This window comes from Vicia villosa, unplaced genomic scaffold, assembly GCF_029867415.1.
Source record: "Vicia villosa cultivar HV-30 ecotype Madison, WI unplaced genomic scaffold, Vvil1.0 ctg.000032F_1_1_3, whole genome shotgun sequence".
NCBI lineage: Eukaryota > Viridiplantae > Streptophyta > Magnoliopsida > Fabales > Fabaceae > Vicia > Vicia villosa.
Genome location: NW_026704967.1, coordinates 366,094 through 390,781, shown reverse-complemented (window position 1 = coordinate 390,781; position 24,688 = coordinate 366,094). Strand labels below are relative to the sequence as shown.

At 33.4% G+C, this 24,688-nt stretch overlaps 3 protein-coding genes across 3 annotated transcripts; 1 reads left to right on the top strand and 2 right to left on the bottom strand.

The window, feature by feature from the left end:
- The first annotated feature begins 236 nt into the window (after positions 1-236).
- LOC131622574 (uncharacterized) lies at positions 237-3,362 on the top strand. The gene is made up of 4 exons (XM_058893612.1): positions 237-492; positions 618-936; positions 2,864-2,922; positions 3,069-3,362. The coding sequence occupies exons 1-4, from the start codon at positions 360-362 to the stop codon at positions 3,098-3,100; spliced, it is 543 nt and encodes a 180-aa protein (XP_058749595.1). The 5' UTR covers positions 237-359; the 3' UTR covers positions 3,101-3,362.
- Positions 3,363-3,913: 551 nt separating this feature from the next.
- Positions 3,914-5,494, bottom strand: LOC131622575 (probable inactive receptor kinase At4g23740). Its single transcript, XM_058893613.1, has 2 exons — positions 5,053-5,494; positions 3,914-4,695 (listed from the first exon to the last, which is right to left on the bottom strand). The coding sequence occupies exons 1-2, from the start codon at positions 5,477-5,479 to the stop codon at positions 4,088-4,090; spliced, it is 1,035 nt and encodes a 344-aa protein (XP_058749596.1). The 5' UTR covers positions 5,480-5,494; the 3' UTR covers positions 3,914-4,087.
- A 12,457-nt stretch (positions 5,495-17,951) lies between these two features.
- On the bottom strand, positions 17,952-20,816 carry LOC131622572 (probable inactive receptor kinase At4g23740). Its single transcript, XM_058893611.1, has 3 exons — positions 20,630-20,816; positions 19,006-20,335; positions 17,952-18,912 (listed from the first exon to the last, which is right to left on the bottom strand). The coding sequence occupies exons 2-3, from the start codon at positions 20,228-20,230 to the stop codon at positions 18,284-18,286; spliced, it is 1,854 nt and encodes a 617-aa protein (XP_058749594.1). The 5' UTR covers positions 20,231-20,335; positions 20,630-20,816; the 3' UTR covers positions 17,952-18,283.
- Positions 20,817-24,688: the final 3,872 nt, after the last annotated feature.

The following is a 24,688-nucleotide window of genomic DNA, read 5'->3' as shown; positions in this document are numbered from 1 at the left end:
GGTGATGCCATCTCATTTGACGTTTCCTTTATAACGTTTTCTAAAACATGATTATTTGCGTAATTTTATCCGAAACGTGATTATTTGTGAATATTTTTTCAATATTTGATTATTGAAAAAAATAATTCAATGTATGACCAATTTGATGATTAAAAAAAGAAAAAGAAAAAAAAGAAAAATGATGGACATGGTCCAGCTGGACCATCATAATAATGCAAATGAAATCAACGAGAGCCAGCTGGAGGGGTCCACTGCTCCACCTGCACGCAAACCTCACCGAGTTGGCTCATCTCAACTCACCTCATAACTCGTAACCCTTCCCTTCCTTCCCCTGTCGAGTTTTCCAACGGTTGAGCACGATGCACGCGCCAGACCAGATCGACGGCGAACAATCTTCTCCGGTTCAACCCGCCGATCAAGAAATACTCACCAAGAGAGATTACATCAACTTCTCTTCTCACCCTTCTCTCACCAAGATTTTGCACAAACAAGGTTAACCCTAATTTCACCCTCATTCCCAATTTGTTCATTTCATCATCGATTAGGGTTAACGATTCTGAAAGGATAATTATGTATTTTAGGGTTATTGTGAAATAAATTTTTATGCTTTATTACAGGGGACCAGGAAGTTCTATTTGCAGATAAAGTTTTGAAGTTTACTAGTTCAGGGAAGATGAAAAGCCGCATTCTTTTGATTACTGATTTTGCCATTTACATTGTTGACCCGGAGATTGATTCTCTTAAACGAAGGATAGCACTTGCAGCTGTTGATAAGATCTGTATAAGTAAACTAAATGATAATTTTTTGGCTGTTATAATTCCGACTGAGTATGATTTACTAGTTGCGAGTGCGAGGAAGATTGAAATTGTTACTGCTTTTAATGAAGCTACTAGGAAAGCTTCTGATTATGAACTTGAGGTGGTTTCTTCCAATAGGTAACTCCAATTACAACTGTTTCTACTACATTATGGTTGTTTAATCCTTTGTTGCTTACTTACTTGAGTATCTTTGTCTTGAATATACAAACATGGTTGTGTTGCATTGAAACTTTTGCTATGGTTGGTTAAGGATATTTGCATAACTTTTTAGAAGTTGTTTTATTTTTGTACAAATATATACTCTAGGAATAGCAAACACTTGAATTTTCTAGAAGTCCTTCATTTGAAAGTTAACTTGTGTTACCTGTTTGCTTTGTTGAGTTGCATTCTTCTGGGATGTGCTACTAATTCGAGTTTGCGGTATGAAAGTAGAATATAATTCGGAGGTCATATGCCGTGTTATTTTACAATTTCTGGTTATTTATCTTTGTCTATCTTAAGATTGTAATGGGCGCTTGTACAGAATATTTTGAGTATAGTGTACCTGTGTACTATTATCACAACTGGGTATACTCAATAGCAATAGGGAGAAAATAGCAAAATAATCTCTTCATTCACCCTGTTTCCTTAGTGTTATCTTCCTTTCTACTTTACAAAGATCCTTTCGATTCCCACAAGTCATGCCTAAATCTCCCACCGTCATATCTGCTATATTTCATCTTACCGCTTCAAAATCTACTGATCCCTTCTCCCGCTCCTCTCCAGTTTTGCCTTCCTATGAGAAAAATGAACCACAAAATATATAAATGCTCTAAGTAAGAGTTTTCAAGGTTTAGGGGATTTCAAGCTTTAGGGTTAGGAAGGGAACGGAATATGGATTTGAAATTCACAAATGTTAAATAGGAACCATTGTTAAGTTGGTTCTTTCATTTGGGAAAGGTGACAAAGCCGCTAGTTGATGTGTGGAGTGGGGTCTGATCTAATGAAGCGCCTTAGCCAGTTAGCCTAATTTGCAAATTGCAAGCGTTGGTTTTTGCGAAGCTTGTTGTGGTTTTCGGTGATGGTTTTTTGATCGACGGGGATGTTGGAACTAACAATAAACTCACACATCTCCTCCCTTCTTTTAAAATTATGCATTTGGGTGTTGTATATCAGAACGACTTGTTTTTCTTTTTCCTTCCTCTATGTGCGCTTTAGGTCGCTAATATGACCATTCAAAAATCACTACATTGCGTTTTCTTCCATAATATGTATGCTTAAGACACCATCGTGTCTTGTCAAAAGCACCACTCACCCAATGTTCATGGAATGAGTAACGGATTAGAACCATATCAGCAATTTTCCAAAGGTAATGCGGTTATAGGTTTCCACTGACAAGTCATATCCATATCCAATAAAAATATATTATATCCAATGCTTAAAACACCATATGCAATGATGGATTGTTTATTCATGGTCCATCGTATACGCTGCCTTGTAAGGTTTTGTCTGGTACGATTCTCTTATCAGTTCAAAGTTATTGGTTATGTGTGAGAATTACGGAGGGTGGGTTGCTAACGGGAATTCCAAGTAATTGTTAAAAGATATCTGACTTATTTATCCTCCAGCATTACATTCTCAAACTCGTATTGAATTCCATTTGGAAACATAATCCATTTTTATCCCCAAATATCCTTGTTTAGAATGCATGTCGCTAATCACTATCCCACCTCCGATGTCATAAAATTCAAAAAGTAGGTCCATATGTAAAAATGACACCTGGATACATAGTAGCATATTCCTGCGTTGCAAATGTCTCCAACACCGCTGTATTCTCTCGTCCCTTAACGCCATGAATTCTATTAGATGACTAGAATTATGATAATGGAGTTCATACTTTAATGTTTCCTGAACCTACATTTTAAGTGGGCTGCACTTAGTTTGATTGGTGTTTTTGTCAAAATGTACTTTTGTAAATTCTGTTGAGATTGTTACAAACAGTTAACATGAAACTTTCTTGAGTTTCAATCTATCACTAAAGACATGTTTTGCAATTCCTTTGTAGGTTTGAGTATAATGCACAATCTGACTTGGTTAAGGAGATTGAATTTGAGGAAGTTGAAGGTATGTCCCAAAAGTTTTTGTCTAGTCAGTGTGGACGGAGAATTATCATCTACTTTTCCGTTCCATGCTTTGTCCTTTATGTGGTGTATAGTATTTTCTGCGACACTTTCTGAAGCTTCTTTTATTTCTGTTTTAATAAATTTCAGGGGGTGTCAAAACAAGAATTTTGAGGAAGTGAATTTCATTTTGCATTTTCGCCATGATATCTGTAAACTTGGTAGGAGAAACGTACAGGACATGATTTTTTATTGATTGTGTGGGAAAGGTTCTTCTGGGCATAGCTTTCCCTTTCCCAAGGTTAATAGTATCAGAAGTTTCAAAAGAAAAGAAATGTATATGGGATGTAAGTTTTCAGCTTAAAACCAGCTTAAGCTGTGTGTATGATAGAATTAAATCAAAGTTTTAGGAATAATATGTAAGTTCTGTGATTTTTACCTTCATGTGTAGCCTGTTTGGGTTGTCGTTTTAGTAGATCGTTTTACATGACCTAGTATGTTGATGTTATAGCCTCTTTGTTTTCTCGTTGAATATAAATTGGAGGGCTTGTACGTTTGTTTGGATTGATGGTACTTGATGGAATTATATCACTAAGTAGAGGGAATGCCGACCCTGTTACTCTTTACAAACTAAACGCACAGGATAAATAAACTCACCAGTTTACCTCTAACTACAAAGTCGTCAAGTAGATGGAAAATTGTGAAAGTATAGAGTAAAATGTCTCTATTTTAGTCATACAAATAAAGTTAGTAAAACTCTGTTCCAATGGTGTGTACAATTCGTTTCCATTCCATGCACATGATTGCATAAACGGTACGAGATTCAATAAAAATTCCAGTGTTCTTTCCCCCTTGGCGTACCAGTAATAATTCTACTGCATTTTTTCAAGATTCAATATAAGTCGTCCATTTATCGATTAAACTTCTTTACCTACCAGGCTAGTTGTTTTTAATTGAGTTATTTATTTCAGAAATGAAGAATCGTAAGGGTGAAAAAACAATTATTTTAAACTTATTAGTGTATGTCTGCAGCAGCTCAAGACAAACACTTTGACTCAAAAATGTTCTTAAAACTTGGGTTCCATAGTGATTGTGGATTCCAATACAAAAACTCCACAAATCAATTTGAAATAATCTCACTGAAACATAAGTAAGAAATAGAAAAGTATTTAAGTTGCACAAACAGTTGGAGTAGAAACTTCTGATCTTTTCTCAGGACAAATCCCTTCCATCATTTTCACAACTTCAGACATTTGTGGTCTCTGATGTGGCTTTTTTACTGCACAAGTTATCCCAATATGCAGCATCCCCACCATTTCTTCTTCTACATTTGAATACTTCCAAAGCTCCACATCGAAAACCTCTGCAGTCCATTCCTCTTTCACAACAGATTTCACCCACCTAACCAAGTCAACAACTTGTTCACCATCTGAAGCATATAAAGGTGACTTCCCAGTTAGAAGCTCAAGTAACACGACACCAAAACTGTATACATCAGACGACTGCGTTGCTTTACGCGTGTCGGTTACTTCTGGCGCGCGGTATCCTGTTACTCTACTGTCTGCTAAAGGTACTGATCTCATCAATGTTGCTAAACCTATGTCAGCTACACAACCATATCCTTGTGAGTTGAGGAAAATGTTTGAGGCTTTTATGTTTCCATGTACTAGATTTCCTGGCTGAGCATGGATGTGAGCAATGCCTCTTGCTGTACCGATCGCGATCCTTAATCGGCTAGCCCAGTCTAGAGAAGAACCGCTTCCTTCACCTCTTTTGCCTTCATGATTTAAATGCAAAACCATGCTTACGTTATCCACTTTCGTATGTAGCAATATCGATAAAATAAATCAAGATAAGAAGTTTCTACTAATTGAATCAGATTAGGACCCTTACCATTGACACGAGGGTCCTTTTATCACTAGTTTATCATGACCAAACCCGATAACAATAATCGAGCGGTTGAGATGATAACAAGACCCTCCTATCAATCGGACGGAATTCAATATGGAACCGGAAAAATGATTCAATATATATACACTAAATGTGCACCACATACAATGAAGAATTTGCAAGTGAAGAATTTGCAAAAAAATAAAATAAAAATGGATTAAAGAGAAAAGATTCAACAACATACCATGCAACATGGAAGAAACACTGCCTTGTTGATAATAATCAGAAAGAACCAGTTTCTCATTCTTTGAATAATAGTAAGCTCTTATTGGATCCACATTTTCATGCTTAATTTTACCTACAACTTCCATGTGTTGTTCAAACTCCTTTTTCCCTACAGCAACATCTTTCAATCTCTTCACTACCACAGTGGTTGCATCATCTAAAGCAGCTCTATATGTTGTACCAAAAACACCCTTTCCAAATACCTCAGCAGAAGCTCTCAGAAGGTCCTCAAGATCAAATGCAAGATGATTACAATCGGCAAAAAAGACGATTTTGTCGTCTTTTTCTCGACTTGTAGAAGTTTTTGCTTTCAAAGATGCTTCTTTTTTCTTGGATTTCACAGGTTCACTTACACCTTCACCACAGTCTTTGCAGCACAGAACCATGATGCATGAAATCACTGCAAATCCAAGTGCATAAACACCAATGATGATTCTGAATATTGCAGTTTCACTGAATCCTTTGGTTTTTTATAATTATAGAAAAAATTATTCAAAGATTTTTTTGACATCCTTCCATATATAACAGTATAAAATATGTCAATTAATTATTATATATTATTAGTGTTAATGAGTTATATACATTATTTAATATTATATTACTCCATTATTCTAATCAATATATAGTTATATTATTTTCTTAACTGCAATATATAAAATTATATTAGTTATTAAGAATATATGTTTGACTGAATTAATATATATTAATGGCCCTAGTAGATAATATTAAGTGTTAATTTAGGTATATACAACATTTTAGTAAATTATTTTTTAATTAGTATAAAATTATTTTTTAATTAGTATAAACCAAGGATTAAATATATATATTATTTTCTTGTTCAATAATATAATATTTTTTTATTAAAAGGTTATTAATTTATAAGTATCAATAATTTGTTTAAAATATCACATTATAGAAAAATACAACAACCGTGAATTCAACTCTAGTTCAAATCCATTCATATTTATTTAAAGAATTTAATGAAAATACACTAAAAGTTAAAGTAGTTTAACTTTTTCTTTAAATTACATATAAAATATTTCTCTTTAAGGATTGTGATGCACTATCTGTATAAAATATTTTACACTAACAATACACTACCTTTAAGCTCTAATTTAAATATATATTTTGAAAAAATTATATAATTTTGACTTTATTTTAATTTTTAATAATATGTATTTATTGAATGTTAAAATTAAGTATTTTTTAATTTATAAAAATAAATTTAAAATGACTTTTTCTATTTAAAAAAACTTAATTAGAATTTATTTTAAAAACATATAAAAATTACAAATATTTGACTTTATCATAACTATTTTTTAAATGACAAATAAAAATTAAATTTATATACTATAGTTATTTGATATATGTAGTAGAGTTTTCATTTGCCATGGAATATAATTTTATTTTATTTTAGAGGGAATGCTTACCCTATTTTTCTTTACAAACCGAAATGCGTTAAATAAACTCATAATTGAGATTTTGTCTTGCCATCCCCAAATTATCTCTGACGTCCTCCAAAATAAAATAATTGAAAAAAATCAAAATGTCCAACCAAAATTATTTTTCAAATTTTAGGACGATATCAGAAATTTGAGCAGTGTACCGGAAATTTCACGAAAACAAGTAAGTTTCTGGTATTTTTTACCGGAAATTGTGAAGTATCTTGTACCGGCAATTTTAAAATTTACGGTATTTTGTACCGAAAATTTCAAAATTTCAGATATCTTTATAAATTTTTAAAAATACCGTAAAATTTGAAATTTCCGGTATTTTCTCCAGTACCGGAAATTTTGAAATTTCCGATATTTCTATTTTTTTGTTAAATGCTATATTTCTTATACTTTTTAATTTTTTCAGTGAGGATTAGAGGCAGGGATGATACTGTTGCGGGTCGGGCCATCGATAGAGCCGAGACTCGTGCTCCGGCTGATGAGGCTGGTACATCAGTCTTACGTGTTGTACGAGTTGCTCCGACCAGTTCTAACCAGAAACGGAGGGCTGAGCAGGCGCATACGGGTAGGGGGTTCCGTGGACCTCGGCGCCAAGGTGGTAGAGCTTCCACTACTGTGGACGGGCAAGTGTAGTGGGATGAGGTTGCAAAGATTGTTGTTTAGGAGTCGGTGGCTATTGCTGGGGAGAGGTTGCCGATGAGGGGGTGCCTAGAGTTGAGGAGCAGGTAGGAGGTTCTGTGCACCTCGGTGCCGGGGTGGTAGAGCTTCCACTGTTGTGGACGGGCAGATGCAGCAGGATGAGGTTGCAGAGGTTGTTGTTCAGGAGTCGGCGGCTATTGCTGGGGAGGGGGTTGCTGATGAGGGGGTGCCTAGAGTTGAGGAGCAGGTACCTGTTGCTGATGAGGGGGTGGTTAGAGTTGAGGAGCGGGTGATGATCGCGACTTTACGTGTCTATTAGTCGGGATAACTGCAAGTGCACAGTCGTGTCGTGTAGTTTTAAAAGATATCGAATCCACAAGGACTATAAATCGATCTACCATTATCTAAAGTTACTATGTAAAGCTAAGGCTAATGATATTTGGGTTGTTTATAAATGGGGAAACTAAAATCTTAAATCTAGATGAAATATAAATGCACGGATATCGATATGTAGTTCGTCAAACTTAGGTGATCCGAAGTTCCATTGGCCAGATTCTTATTAAATCAAAAACCTTTACTAACTATGTCATTTAAAAGTCCTCCTCTCAAACTCTCACTCTATTGATTAAGACTACGATCCTAACTCATGATGTACGCTCTCGCCATCCCACCAGATTTAGAAACGCTTTTTGAAAACATCATATTTAATAAAATGCTCGCTTCATGAAGATGTTACCTACTTAAATCTCCTAGTCTCAAACTCTCGCTCTGTTGACTCGGATCATGCTAGTATTCCCTAACGTACGCTCTCGCTGTCCCGTGTCGGGTGTAAAAACACTTTTTGAAAATAAATAAATTCTAATTAGTCTTAATACGCTTTCGCCATCCTTTAAACTAATGTTCTATGTCTACTATCCAGTTGAAGATCTCAAACTCTCGCTCTGTTGATCGTAACCTTTATCAGTTCTAAAATCTCAAACTCTCGCTCTGTTGATTTTAGAACTTTAGCAAATTAAATTAGACACAAAACCAGAAACGAGTGAATTTTAATAAAACATTATTTAGGCCAATTTATTTCAGATCCCTTTGGTTAGATTAATTTACATACCGACATCTAAATAAAATTAGCCAGACATACTTATTAAATCAAACATGCATAAACAATCGTAATTAATATATTTAGACATATTCAATAATTTATAAGCAAGGAATATAAAACTATAAATTAAATAAATAGTAAAAATAAAAACCTGAAAGTATAACTTGAATTAATTCTTGAATGTTGAAATAGAGAACACTCCACCACAAGCCGGTTGGATTTGTTCTTAGAATTCTTCGATCAAATAATAAAAACAAGGAATTAAAATACTATGATCTAACGTAAGGTTAGATCTAGTAAAAATTACACAATAGTTTCCGGTGTAGAAACTATTGTGAGAAAATAAATATCTGCCTAAAATTATGAAAAGAGAAAAAGAATAATAAATGGAAATAAGCTTCAATGCAGGAAAAGTAATGTTGGAATTGAAAATAGGAAAACTAGACGAAAGAAAATGTGGCTGGGACTAAAGCATGGTCCAACCCTTCTTCACTTCGTAGAAGCCTCTTTTTATAATGAAAAATATGGTAACTGCTTCTTCACGTCTTCCTCTTTCTTCCCTGAGAATTTAGGAACAGTTTAACTTGGAAAGTGTTGGAGACGTGCGCCTTGTATGAGAAAGAAATGGAGAAAATAGTGGAGTAAATGGGGACGGACGTCCCAAGTGCTTGACGTGGCTCTCTTTCACCCTTGGACCTAGGAGACGGACGTCTCCTCCTTTTAGTGGGCCTAGAGACAGGCGTCTCCCACTTGGAGACGTGGCTTGGATGATGGGGACGTGCGTCCCTTGTTTTGTGGAGGGTGAGACGGTCGTCTCCCACTTGGAGACGTGGGGGACTTCAGCTTCACGTGGGCTGGGCCTCGCATGTTCCACTTTGGATTCCTCTATTTGCACCTCACTTCACTACAGTACCTCCAACTTGATTCTTTTGCCCTTTTTAATACGATTTCTTCTCGATTTCTTCTTCTTTTGCCAAATGCTTCTTGCATAAACATAATACCTAAAACAAAGGAAAATACCAGCATAATACCGTGATAAAATATAATTATAGTAAAATAACGAAACAATTTATGTTATAATCGAGCCTAATATACGATATAATTACGTGTTATCAACATCCCCACACTTAAACCATTGCTTGTCCTCAAGCAATCAGCCAACACGGTAAAAAGAAATAATTAAGCTCGATTCGAAACAAGGGCATGACACGAATCCTAATCATATTTGTGTTAGGCAAATGTTACATCGATAGGTACTAGATATCAACACCAAGGATACCGTAATGACACAATGTTTCAGAGACTCCCTCTTTATGCAGACCAGTTCGAATTATGCCATTATAACTCAACCTATATCTCTCGTTTCTCTTTTGCTCCTTTTCATTCAAGCGTAATCACATTAAGCCCGTTATACGTACACTCACATAGTATGGGAAATCAGTTAGCGACTATGATCCTTTTACTTTAGCACGGGGTTCTGGTTTTTTTAACTGGTGAAGCCCCATCTTTTCCAACTGCAGTTGCGGGGGATCGGACCATAGTCCACCCTACCAAGCCCAATACCAGTGACCTCTAGGCCAACCAACAGTTGGTGCTTATTATTAAATCCTTATTGGCTTAACAACCGTTGGGCTAAATGACCAGGTGAGGGTCACCTAACTTAGAAGGTTATTTTTCAATCAAATCATTTATTTATTAAAAACAGGATCATTCACTTATATTCATCGACTCCCTACGTAGTTTGTGCTTAGGATGGTGCTGACTGCTAATATAAACTACTTAAGAGCTACTTTGAAAACTTGAGCCTAAGGTCTCGACATAATTGGCATTCAAATTGATATCACATAATGAGGGGGTTTAGGGTGTCAAGACGGTATCAATGTTGTTGAAACATCTCCAAGTCTTTCTAACAAAGCCTAAAGTGTGACGACCTATATACTTTCAGAGTGTGCATGCCATGTATCAAAAAGCAAATAATTTTTGTTGGTGGTTAAAATTTTTAAATTTCATGGGAAATTCAATAGCAACTGAAAATCACGAACAAAGACTCGACAACACAACTAGAAGACAATAAAGCAACAAATGAGAACAGTAAAGTTCCTCCCCCACACTTAAACCAAACATTGTCCTCAATGTTTTGATATAAGATGGAAAAGGAAAGACATAACCTATATGGATGCTACAGGCGTTCCATCACGACCAAATCCACTCCGCGTCTGGAGGAAATATCTTCTCCTATCATGCTCATCAACGGTGTCACCACCAGCACCAACACTCGTAGAAATGTGCGTGGAGACCCGCTCATCTTTGAGATGATCATCTATATATTTTTCGCCTAGATATGGTTGAGATGTGACAAGCGATCCATACTTTTACTTTCTGCAAGTTCACACAATAAAAGGAAAACATTAAATTAAAAACCCGTGGGTTGCCTCCCACGCAGCGCTTTGTTTAACGTCAATAGCTCGACGGCTTAAGAGTGCAAGCACTCAAGGTGGTTCTCTCGAGAATGACTCCTCGGTTGAAATTTTAGAAAACCTTGTTTTCCATGGCCACTTATCAAGCCATCTCACATATCCCTCACCTTTTCTTTTCTTTCTTCTGTGGGGTGGTTCATTCTTTTGAAATTGTGGTGGTGGTTCTGGATCAATCCTAGGCATCAGCTTTTCAAGTTCGGGCTTAGTGATATTATCCACCACCTCAAAGGTTAACCTTACCCTCTTAACAATAACGATATCCCTAGTTTCATGGTCCTCTAACTTTCTCTTTTTATGCAAGACTTAAAACAAAGGTGCATCGGTGTGGATATTTTCCAATACCTCCACATACGTTTTGGATTGTGATTCTACCTTAGCTTCCATAAAACTTTGCGGGAAAGGAATCGGTGGGGTATAGGGAAGAGGAACAACAATAGGTGCTTCCTTCTCTACTTCTTCTACAACCTCCCTTTGTGTTGGTGGATTTTTCTCAATCTACACTCTTTTCTCACTAGAACTCTTCTCAACCACATTATCACTCTCCTCAATCTCATTATCACTCTCCTCAATCTCATTATCACTCTCCTTAGGATTTTAGATTTGTTCTTCACTATTGGTTGCGTCCATATACTCCTCAAGTAAGGGTCCTAGAGGTTTTTGTTTAAGCAAGGAGATTTGGGTCTCTAATGCCTTGTTGTGAGTCGCGAGGGACTCTACTATAGTGGTCAGTTGCCTATGAGTTTCGTTGTTTTGAAGATTTTGTTTGATAAACTCTTGGTTTTGGGCGGTTTGTGTCTCTACAAAGTGCTCCATCATGGCTTCTAATCTAGAGTGAGTTAGCGTCTCGTCGGAATCCTCCATTGATGTTTCGAAGTTAAAATTATGGGATTCTTGAGGTTCTTCAAAGGGAGTTAGCGTTACATTTTGTGTTTCCTCAAAGTGCTTCATCATCATATATAACTGTAAGTGCACAGTCGTGTCGTGTAGTTTTAAAAGATATCGAATCCACAGGGACTATAAATCGATCTACCGTTATCTAAAGTTATAACGTAAAGCTAAGGCTAATGATATTTGGGTTGTTTATAAATGGGGAAACTAAAATCTTAAATCTAGATGAAATATAAATGCGCGGATATCGGTATGTAGTTCGTCTAACTTAGGTGATCCGAAGTTCCATAGGCCAGATTCTTATTAAATCAAAAACCTTTACTAACTATGTCATTTAAAAGTCCTCCTCTCAAACTCTCGCTCTATTGATTAAGACTACGATCCTAACTCATGGTGTACGCTCTCGCCATCCCACCAGATTTAGAAACGCTTTTTGAAAACATCATATTTAATAAAATTCTCGCTTCATGAAGACGTTACCTACTTAAATCTCCTAGTCTCAAACTCTCGCTCTGTTGACTCGGATAATGCCAGTATTCCCTAACGTACGCTCTCGCTGTCCCGTGTCGGGTGTAAAAACACTTTTTGAAAATAAATAAATTCTAATTAGTCTTAATACGCTTTCTCCATCCTTTAAACTAATGTTCTATGTCTACTATCCAGTTGAAGATCTCAAACTCTCGCTCTGTTGATCGTAACCTTTATCAGTTCTAAAATCTCAAACTCTCGCTCTGTTGATCGTAACCTTTATCAGTTCTAAAATCTCAAACTCTCGCTCTGTTGATTTTAGAACTTTAGCAAATTAAATTAGACACAAACCAAAAACGAGGGATTTTTAATAAAATATTATTTAGGCCAATTTATTTCGGATCCCTTTGGTTAGATTAATTTACATACCGACATCTAAATAAAATTAGCCAGACATACTTATTAAATTAAACATGCATAAACAATCGTAATTAATATATTTAGACATATTCAATAATTTATAAGCAAGGAATATAAAACTATAAATTAAATAAATAGTATAAATAAAAACCTGAAAGTATAACTTGAATTAATTCTTGAATCTTGAAATAGAGCAGACTCCACCACAAGCCAGTTGGATCTGTTCTTAGAATTCTTCGATCAAATAATAAAAACAAGGAATTAAAATACTATGATCTAATGTAAGGTTAGATCTAGTAAAAATTACACAATAGTTTCCGGTGTAGAAGCTATTGTGAGAAAATAAATATCTGCCTAAAACTATGAAAAGAGAAAAAGAATAATAAATGGAAATAAGCTTCAATACAAGAAAAGTAATGCTGGAATTGAAAATAGGAAAACTAGACGAAAGAAAATGTGGCTGGGACTAAAGAATGGTCCAATCCTTCTTCACTTCGTAGAAGCCTCTTTTTATAATGAAAAATATGGTAACTGTTTCTTCACGTCTTCCTCTTTCTTCCCCGAGAATTTAGGAACAGTTTGACTTGGAAAATGTTGGAGAAGTGCGCCTTGTGTGAGAAAGAAATGGAGAAGATAGTGGAGTAAATGGGGACAGACGTCCCAAGTGCTTGACGTGGCTCTCTTTCACCCTTGGACCTAGGAGACGGACGTCTCCTCCTTGTAGTGGGCCTAGAGACGGGCGTCTCCCACTTGGAGACGTGGCTTGGATGATGGGGACGTGCGTCCCTTGTTTTGTGGAGGGTGAGACGGCCATCTCCCACTTGGAGACGTGGGGGATTAAGCTTCACGTGGGTTGGGCCTCGCATGTTCCACTTTGGATTCCTCTATTTGCACCTCACTTCACTACAATACCTCCAACTTGATTCTTTTGCCCTTTTTAATACGATTTCTTCTCGATTTCTTCTTCTTTTGCCAAATGCTTCTTGCATAAACATAATACCTGAAACAAAGGAAAATACCAGCATAATACCGTGATAAAATATAATTATAGTAAAATAACGAAACAATTTATGTTATAATCGAGCCTAATATACGATATAATTACGTGTTATCAGGTGACTGTGGTTGATGAGGGAATTACTGAGGAGCGGGTGGTGCATGATACGAACACCACAACATGTGCATCAAATGACAAACAACAAACAAGCATAAACATTACTCCGAAACATGAAAACCTAGGCACAACCGGAAAACTCTGGATGAATCAGACACTTCATTATGTCGTCAACGTATCTTTGGATATGCACATCCAATTCGATCGGACCTTTTGTTATCCTACGGCGAAATGATTTCCACATGGCCTTCACATCTTCATCATTCTTCAACTCGATTAAGTTGTATTTCACCCTTCCATTTGTATCAATCCATTCCTCCTGAAACTCGATCTTTGTCACCCTTCTGTTATCGGAATCAAGCAGCAAACTATTCAACGTTTCTTTCAAGGTGACAAAAGATGCAGCGTCATCTAGAATCTTGGTTTGAACAGCAGGGTTGCGGCCATTGAAATACACAGATACTTTAATCAAATACTGAGGAAGAGGCATTTTGTTAAAATGATGTGTTATCACATAACCCTAACACCCCTATTTATATAAATAGTGGTGCATTCTAGACCACACAAATGTGTCGGTGCAATCAGGACCATCCAAAAGTGTCGACAAAATCTCAACCGTTTAAAAAACAAAAAATTGAAACATATCGGAAATTTAAAAATTCTAATATACCGAAAATTTCAAATAAACTAAATTTCCAGTATGGTGTATCGAAAATTCCAAATTAACCGAATTTTCGGCATTTAGTATCGGAAATTTTGTGATGCATACCGAAAATTTGCTTTGGAAATTTTTTGTTTTTACATTTTTTTATCAAGGATAAAATTTGATTAAAAAATTGAAGAATGACACATCTAAAAAAGGAGGTGGCAAGTTAATTCCTCCTTGTAATTTTATATGATACAAAGCTATCAAATAGATAGCAAAAGGTGTAAGTATGTATTAAGTACAATTTTATCCAATCAGGAACAGTTTGCGATTTTTTAATAAAAAACTTCAAATAAAATTAATTTAAATAATATTTATCATATAAAAAGATTTTCCATTTTTTAATAAAAAACATTAAAAAAAGTTAAATAATATTTATCATATAAAAATATTTTCAAAGCTTACAATAAAATTTTAGTAACATTATACAAGCTATATATGAATAATATCTCCACCTGTAATTATATGTTATATTGTTTAACGTAAAAATATAAATAAATATAAAATTGATATATTAATTAGATATATTTAATATATACTTTCAATCATTAATAAGATACATTTATATTTTCAGTTTATTATTAATAAATATTAAAATAAATTTATTTTTTGTTTAATTTATTTAATATTAGTTTTATTTACGTTCAAATAAAATGAAATATTAAGAAAGTAAAATATATAAATTAAATATAAAAAACATAAAAAAGACAAAGTGGTGAATAAATATTAAAATATTAAAATATATTTATTTCCAGTTTAATATAATTAACTTTTTAATTAACTTTTTAATACATAAAATATATTTATTTCCAGTTTAATATAATTAAAATATAAATATTAACCTTTTAATTGTTTTTCAAATAACATTTATTATCTCTTAAAATTTTAATTGTTTTTAATATTTCAATTAAAAATAATTAATATATTAAACATAAAAAAGCATTATATTTAAATATTTCAGTTTATTATATTTACGTTCAATTAATAAACTGAAATTATATTTCAATTATTTTCAACTTATTATTATTTTATTATTTTTAGTATTTAAATAGTAAATATTAAAATTGTTTGTTTAATAACGTTTATATATAATATATTTGAAAATTATATTTATTTATAGAAATAATATTTCACTTTAATATATGGTTGAATAATAAATTTGGGTTGAATAATACTTATGGTTGAAAAAATACTTTTCGTTTAATATATGGTTGAATTTCGTCTATGTATGATATAGATATTGATGTAGTAGAAAACAAGAAACTTAGATAGCTCACTTGGTCAGGATGTTGTAGAATGGTATGTGAGGTCTTGGGTTCAAACCTTATTTGTGACAATTTTTTAAGAATTATTAAATATATATTTTGAATGTTAACAATGTTATAATAATAATAATAATAATAAAATTAAAATAAATATAAAATAAAAGGTTACTATGTGGAATTAAAAAGAATTTAAAATAAAAAAATTTAATTCCACGTCAATATATAGCATTCCACGTCATAATATACTAATTAAAAAAATAGGGGTAAAATGGCAGAGACGGAATCTGTTTTTTTTTTTACAGGATTGTTTTTCAGATTCGCCCCAAATGACAGGGGGCAAAATAGGGTTTAACTTATATTTTAATATATAATATCATTTATTAGATTAATGTAATCAATTTTTTTTAATATTTTTTTTAATTAATGGTAGAATCAATTTTTAAAATTCTTATTGAGACAAAATTAATTATTGATAAGGAATAAATTGATGTGAATCACAAACTTCTTTCTTCCGATTTTTTCAAGTTAAATATGATAAATGTTACTATAAAAAGTCTTTAACTTGTTGCGTCTCATTAGAAATTCTAAGGCTATGTTTGAGAGTTTGGAGGGGAAGGGAGTTGAAGGTTTTGAAAAATAGGATGATTGGGTAAAAAGAATAAAAAAAATTGAATATGAGGGTTTTGGAAGATTTGATTTTATTCATAACATCAAAAATCCCATAAAATGGGGAACTCAAAAATTGTATTGAATGACGGTTTTGAAGGATTTTGGAGGGCTTATATAAATTTTCCAAATATCTTTTAGGTTGTTATACTATTTTGAAAATTATAAATTTTATAGTGATAATGACTCTTTTATCATTCTAAACAAAATCATTTTTTTAAAAAATGTCAAATATTTTTCTATATTTTTTAAAAAATTCGTTTTCGAAGCCTTTTCCTCCCCTCTCCTCCAAACTCCCAAACATAGCCTAAAGATCCCATCGGTTCTATTCCAGATTCATAATTAGAAAGTTTTTCTGGCCCTTTCCTAATTGGAGCTAAAATTCCAGAAATTAGAAATGCCAAAATAGGAATCAAGATCGATATTATTAGAAATGTCCAAAAAATATCATATTTATAAAGCAAAAACATAAATGTACTCCTATGAATGGGGAAAATATACTGGATTCATATTAATTCTTAGTCAATTTGAATTGAAATTTTCAAATTATTAGATTCATTAATCTAATCTAAATAGAAATGCTTTGTATTTTATGAAGTTTACATTATTTCTAATAAAATGGAGATTCTTATCTGAGTATACTAATATTATTCTATCCACTATGAATCTATTCCAATAGAAATTACTTGATTGATTCTTTCTATTACAAAAAGTATTGAAAGTATATTTATACTAGTAGTATTACTAATATGGAGTATTTAGTATTCAATATAGTACTAATATTGTACATATAGTATTAGTACTAATATATTTGTAATGACAGATATGAGATAATAAATATAAATCTGAGTAGCATCGCTAGTAATATTAGGGCTATACGGACTCGAACCGTAGACCTTCTCGGTAAAACAGATCAAACTATTATTATCAAAATTATTTGAATTGTTTTAAAGACCCAACGTGCATTTTTTTTGCATTGGGCTTTTTCATTAACGGATAGAAATATCAACTAGTCTATCATCTTTTTTCTTTACACAAAAAAAATGGTACGCATCCGTAATTCATATACATACAATAAGAAGATAAAGATGATATATATATATATATATATATATATATATATATATATATATATATATATATATATATATATATATATATGTGTGTGTGTGTGTGAGAATTTACCCCGTAAGAGGAAAAATTATAGGATCCGTAATCCGCAATTGCGTCTCATTAGAAACTCTAAGGAACTATTTGGTACGCGTTGGTATATAAAGTTGTAAGACTAGTGATGCATGTAGCACAAATGAAAATTTTGTGTTGGATGAATAGTTAGATTAGACGAGATAAAATTAGAAATGATAAATATTAGAGAGTGTTGGTATATTAAGTGTGAGTGTGAATTCTATATTAGATGGAAAAGTATATGTTGAACACTTTATAAGTAAGATGACTCATAAATTTAACGACTTAAGATTTTTGGTTAAAATGTGGTGTCCAATTTATTTTATGTGATTTTTCAGACTTCAATATGATTATTCCCAGACTCTCTCATGACCTAACAAAAAGAATGTTGTGTTAGCATCTACAATAGAAAAGATAAAAAAAAAAATAATAATAATTTAAGTGGTTTAAAATCGTATCAAATCAGATAGAAGATAGTCAAATAATTAGAAGTTGTAAAAGACTTAGAAAACACTTTATTTGAAAATTTTATCAGAACTTGGGTTCCATATACATTGTAGATCCCAAACTAAAGAATCCCACAACACAATCAAATAGTAACAGGCAAAGGGACCCAATTTGATTCACAATCAGCTAAATCTAAAAGCTTAATTACCTAGCACCAATTTAATTTAATTTACTTGCTTAACAACTACAGAACTCCACAAGTTAATACTAATTGAAATGAAACCACTGATTACACCTTAAAAGCTACTGGCCAAAACAAAAGAATCTCACACCATGAAACATAAGTAAAAATTAGAATGTATTTAAGTTGCATAAACAGTTGGAGTTGAAACTTCTGATCTAGATTCGGTAGACGATGGTCGATTTTCTGGACGAATCCCTTCCATCATTCTCACCACTTCAGGCATTTTTGGTCTCTGATCTGGCATTCTTGCAGCACAAGCCATCCCTATCTGTAGCATCTCCACCATTTCTTCTTCTATATTCGAATACCTCAAAAGCTCCACGTCGAAAACTTCAGCAGTCCATTCCTCTCTCACAACCGAATTCACCCATCTAACCAAGTGAACAATTTGTTCGCCTTCTGCTGAATATATCGGCGATTTTCCAGTTAGAAGCTCGAGTAGCAGGACACCAAAACTGTATACATCAGACGAATGCGTTGCTTTACGCGTGTCTGTTACTTCTGGCGCACGGTATCCTGATGCTCTTGTCCCTGGTGAAGGTATTGAACTCATCAATGTTGCTAAACCTATGTCAGATACACAACCGTATCCTTGTGAATTGACGAAGATGTTTGAAGCTTTTATGTTTCCATGAACTAGTTTCCCTCCTTGTTGAACATGGATGTGAGCAATTCCTCTCGCGGTTCCAATCGCGATTCTTAAACGGCTATCCCAGTCTAGAGAAGCTCGTCCTTCCGCTCGGTTACCTTCATGATTTAGATTACATTAGCCACTTTCAAAACTCGGAAAATTGATCAAGTAAATCAAGATAATATAAAAGAAAAGATTCAACAACATACCATGTAAAATGGAAGAAACACTTCCTTGTTGATAATAATCAAATACAACTAGCTTCTCATCCTTTGAATAGTAATAAGCTCTTATTGCATCCACATTTTCATGCTTAAGCTTCCCTACAACTTCCATGTGTTGTTCAAACTCCTTTTTCCCAACAGTAACCTCTTTCAACCTCTTCACCACCACAGTGCTTGCATCCTCTAAAGCAGCTTTATATGTTGTACCAAAAGTTCCCTTTCCGAGAATCTCAGCAGAAGCTCTCAAAAGATCCTCTAGATCAAACGCGAGATTGCAATCCTCGAAAAATACTATCTTGTTTTTATCTCGGCTCGCAGAAGTTTCTGCTTTCGTTGAGACTTCTTTTTTCTTCGATTTCACAGATTCTTTTACACCTGCAGCAGCAAAGTCGTAGCAGCACAGAATCATAACAACTGCAATCACCGCGAATCCAAGTGCACAAACACCGATGATGATTCCCAATAACGCAGTTTCACTTAGTCCTTTGGTTTTCTTATGTGGAAGAGTATAAGGTGGATGCATAGGCAAAGCCGGAGGATGCGAACTATTATTAACCGATGTAAGATTGTTACCAGAAAAAGCCCAACTTGGAAATCTAAGAAGTGATTTTGGCACAACACCACTAAGGTCATTGTTTGCTAAATTTAGCTCTCGAAGGCTATGAATACCGATATCAGGAATCTCGCCAGAAAGAGAGTTGTTTGCAAGGACTAATGAACTGAGATGAGTCAGATTTGCAACTGAAAAAGGGATGCTACCATTGAAAAAATTGTTGGACAAATTGACAACAGTAAGATTATTCCAAACAGAAAAATCCAATGGCAATGGCCCAGAAAATTTGTTAGACTGAAGATAAAGACTAGTCAAGTTCTTCAGCTCAGAGAATCCACCAGGAAAAAAACCAGTGATACCATTTGATCTAAGACTCACTGTCTCAATCGCCGCGAGGCGACTGAGCGTGTTCGGCGGAATTGGACCTCTTAATCCAGCTCCAGGTAACCGAATCGCGATAACTCGAGTTTGGTCGGCGTTGCAGGTAACTCCTCTCCATGTTTGGCATACAGAAGAATTCTCATCCCAATTGACATGTGGAGAATGACTCATCTTATGAAGAAAATCAAGTAAAGCTTGTTTATCTTCCACTGGTTCAGCTCCAACACTAACAAACACTACTGAAAACATGAACAAGAGAGATAGCTTCTTGTCCATATTTTGACTTGAAGAGAGAATAACAACACTTGATGTAAAGTAATAACCTCTCTCTCTATTCTTTCTTCTCAAGGTATCAGTCACTTTCACATGAAATTAACAAAACTGAAGAGGTAGGTAACATTAACATAGGATTAGATAATTAAACAAAAGTTGTATAGTCAAAATAAAAAAAGCAACTTGTGTATGAGGCTTGTTTGAATGTACAATTGTATATACAGTATACATTTCACCAAGACTATATACAGTAAAGTCAAAATAAACAGCTAATGTTTAACACCAGCCAATAATAATTTGCTGACCAAGTCTTTGAACACTAGTTATAATACTAATGCATAAAGCTAAGAAACAAAGGAATTGATAGAGTTTGATATAAAGAGAGAAAAGTAACACACTTACTTCAAGAAACTGATGAATTGGATGGTTAGAAGCAAAGGAAGAAATGGAGAAGGAGAGGGACCATATGTTGTTGTTTGAGAAGCAGTTAGTTAGAAGTTGGGAAATGGAAATGGTAATGATGGAGGATGAGCTGGATATGGTAGCGGGAAGAGCGGCATCACATGCAAATGGAGTAAGACAAACTCATTCGATATATAATCATCATTTTCAACCCCAATTGCTAACTACTAGTATATATAATAATATTATTTTATGCCGTACAAGTAGGAGGGTGCATATGATGTGAAATGTATGGACCCTTATTATACATTATTGTTTTGCAAAATATACTTTTTCATATCCATACAACTATACCACTTGTACATGTTACTTGCAAAATACTCCTCTACATTAAGGAATTTGGTTTAAAGAATTAAGGGATTTTATGCCTGCAATGTGTCCCTTCCAATATCACTCCTCTAGAATGTGCCTTCTTCATGATCTCATGAAGAGCTGGTCTTTGGAAGTCTCCTTGGACAACTTGGAAGGATGTGATACTTTGTAAAATTATTGAATGGGAAGGGATTGTCTCATGTGTATATTTATACCAGAGAGAGAGAGAGAGAAAATAGTGCCTGCACCATTAAAACTTTATCTGTTGTTAATTTTTTTTATTTTAATATTTTTATCTCTTCATCTCTCTTCAACAAGTGCCTTAGATTTCATTGGAGGTAAAATTGAGAAGAGAAAACTAGAAAGATCCTCTCCCCTATTGAATGTAATCAAATGCAGTAATTCATTACCCATCAGCTAACCAATTTTGTACAATCTCTTGAACCAAGTACTACTACATCCGTCCAAAATTATAAAACATTTTTGTGTTTTTCACACGAAATAAAAAATGTAATTATTATTTTATGAAAAGTGAAATGATACATAACTTTACAAAAATGTCCTTCAATAATTATATTGGAAACCCAAATTAAAAGAGTATGAAAAAGAATAGTAATAAATAATTGAGAATATATTGGGAAAAATTGTATTAATGTGACATTAGAATTATAAAGTGACTTATAATTTGGAACAAATTTTTTCTTCAAAGCGCCATATAATTTGGGATGGAGAGAGTATCAGACAATATTTCAACATCCCTATAAATCAATTTTAGGAGACATGTAAACACAAGAATTGCGTCGGTACAATAAAAATAAGTATTTTTGTATATCATATCTCTTTATAATTTTAAAAGTAGTTGGAATTTTTTTTTATAGAATTAAATTTAATTAACGATAAATAAAAATAAAGTTAGGGTTAGAGTTCATTATCCTATCGATCTATCCTCATGTATTCTCTAGATATATATGTAATAATATTATCTGATGACTAAAAATATATATATTCTTAGTCATCAGATAATATTATTACATATTGATTTGCATATGTTGTTTATGTCTAAATAAAGATGTGAAATCAATCGTATAGCTAATTACCAGAGGTCTCTTAGTCGGTTAATCAATACGACAATGTTAAGTTTCAATAATATGTATGAATGTTAAACCTAAATCCGACTCTAGAGTTTTAGTATTTAACCGATGAAAATATTTGTTCTAGTTATGAAAATTATTTTTTAGTAATCAATGCAAAACTATTATAACAAGTTATAAATAGTTAAGGTATAACAAGTATTAAGAACCAATATAATCAACAATATTAATGAATGACTAGAATATTTATAACGCCATGATCAAGATGAATACATGAGTATTTGGACAATTACACTTAATTCCAACAAAAGAAAATTTCGCTACTTTTATTCATAGATGTTGTAAAAACGATGCCAAGAACAAAGTATAATAGGGAACACAATGAGAAGCAAGGAGAACAACAATGATTTGGTTATAACTGATATTCTTTACTTTCTCTTTGAATCAAGATTAGAAGTGTTACAAGAATAACAAATAACCCTCTCATCCTAAATTAAGATTTGTCATATGCAATGATGAGAGACTAGTATGCTATTTATAATAAACCTAACATACTAAATTAATGGGCTTTTCACAAATACCCATTATAAGGTAACATAAACAATTGGACATTACAAACAGACCCAATTCAAAATACTAACAACCCTAGCATTTCAACACCCACATACTAGAACACACTTCGACTACAGTATCTAGGTCTTCGACAACAGCATGCGAACAAGCTTCATCCTCATGCATATTCTCCTTCGAACCAAAAGCTACCCTTCAACCTTAATAGAGTTCGATCCAATTCTCACAATAGAAACTTTACAATGATGATCATAAAGAAAGAGAGATGAAATAACATCAAAGGAAATTTCTCTAACCGGATAGAGCCTCTATCTTCAATCTTTAATATTTTTCTTGAAATTTCTTTCTCAATTTTCTCTAATTTATGATATATAAATCTTAAATTATGGAATTCATGAATTGTGAAAGGTTGTGACCTCTATATATAGAGGTGTGAGTAGGCCTTTTTCGTCCAACAAGCTTGCTTTTTTATCCATAAGTTATGTCTAGCTCATCCAAGTGGGTTGTGGCTACCTTATTTCGCCAAGCAAACCTCTATTTTTGCCCAACGAGAAAATCATTTCTTCATTCTAAAGTTACTCAGCTAAGTGATCTTGAAATTGTCCAGTTTCATCTAGCGAGTTTGTCAACTCGACAAGTGTGCTGTTGGACAAGTGACTTCAAGTACAAGAGATAGGAGAGGGTGATTGTGGTATTCAAAATTCGTGCTTAATTTAAAAAATTTATTACTTAATACAACAATGAATGTTATTATTAAAAATATAGAGAAAAAACAACATAAATAATTTGAAATAATAAAATAAATGTCAAAAAGTAAAATATATGGTTAGAGATATGACACTTAGATTTATACAGGTTCGGTTGAACTTTGACATACTCTTGTATCCAATAGGTCTTCTTAAGAGTTTTAATAATAATTTGATCTTTTATATGCTATGTCCACGAACCTTCATTACAAGCGAATCAAGAGATTTTACATTATGCCTACTCATGTCACCACTGGATTTTTTTATTAGAAACTCAAGGATGTGACGAGGCAGATATATTTTTCATTTTGCGCTCACAATAATTTCTAAAATAGTACGAAGGATGATGTCCTTGATTGCTCTCATGACTTTTTTAATGAAACATAACATAGAAATATTTTTATAATAGTAATTACATTTTAAGGTTTTGCACGAAGATGCATATTTCGCATTATAAATATTATTTAAGTTCTTACTATTGTTCTTTGGTTCATAGCCAAGACAAACTTTATTATATGAAACTCTTTAATTTTCTAACAAAAGATTCAAATTGTCTACTCCTTTAGTAAACTTGCCAAGTATTTTTTGAATATCACAAATTTTAGTTTTCAAAGTATCACATTTATCACACTTGGCAAGTTCATCCCTTTTTTTTAGAAGGGAGAGAGTTTTGGACTAGATCATTTTGTATGTTTGGATTGATGGAACATAACGGAGCGGAGCAGAATGAAACATAACAGAGCGGAGTGGAGCGGAGCGGAACGAAATAAATATTTCACTCCATTGTTTGGTTATTTTATTTAAAATTTCTCATTCCATCCCATACACCCCAAATTGGATGGAATAAAAAAGGGGAATTAGATGGAATGGGATGGAATGGATTCCATCATGTTCCATTCCATTCCATCCATTATTTGTAAATCCAAACAATGGAATCTCATTAATTACCATACCATTCCATTCCATTTCATCTCATACCACCAATCCAAACATAGCCTAAGGCTTTCTATTTCTTCCAACATTTAGTGATATGTCACCATGAGTTATATGTCACCATCGAAATTAGAATCTTCGACTTTAAGAGCTAGAATTTTGCTCTTCTTCTCTCTCTCTCTCTCTCTCTCTCTCTCTCTCTCTCTCTCTCTCTCTCTCTCTCTCTCTCTCTCTCCTCGTCCATGGCAAGCCTTTTTAGCTCTCTCTCATGTTCCTATAGTTTTCCAAATAAGTGTGTGTGACCAAGGTTTCTAAAACTCTAGATTCACAAATCACATTGACTTTAG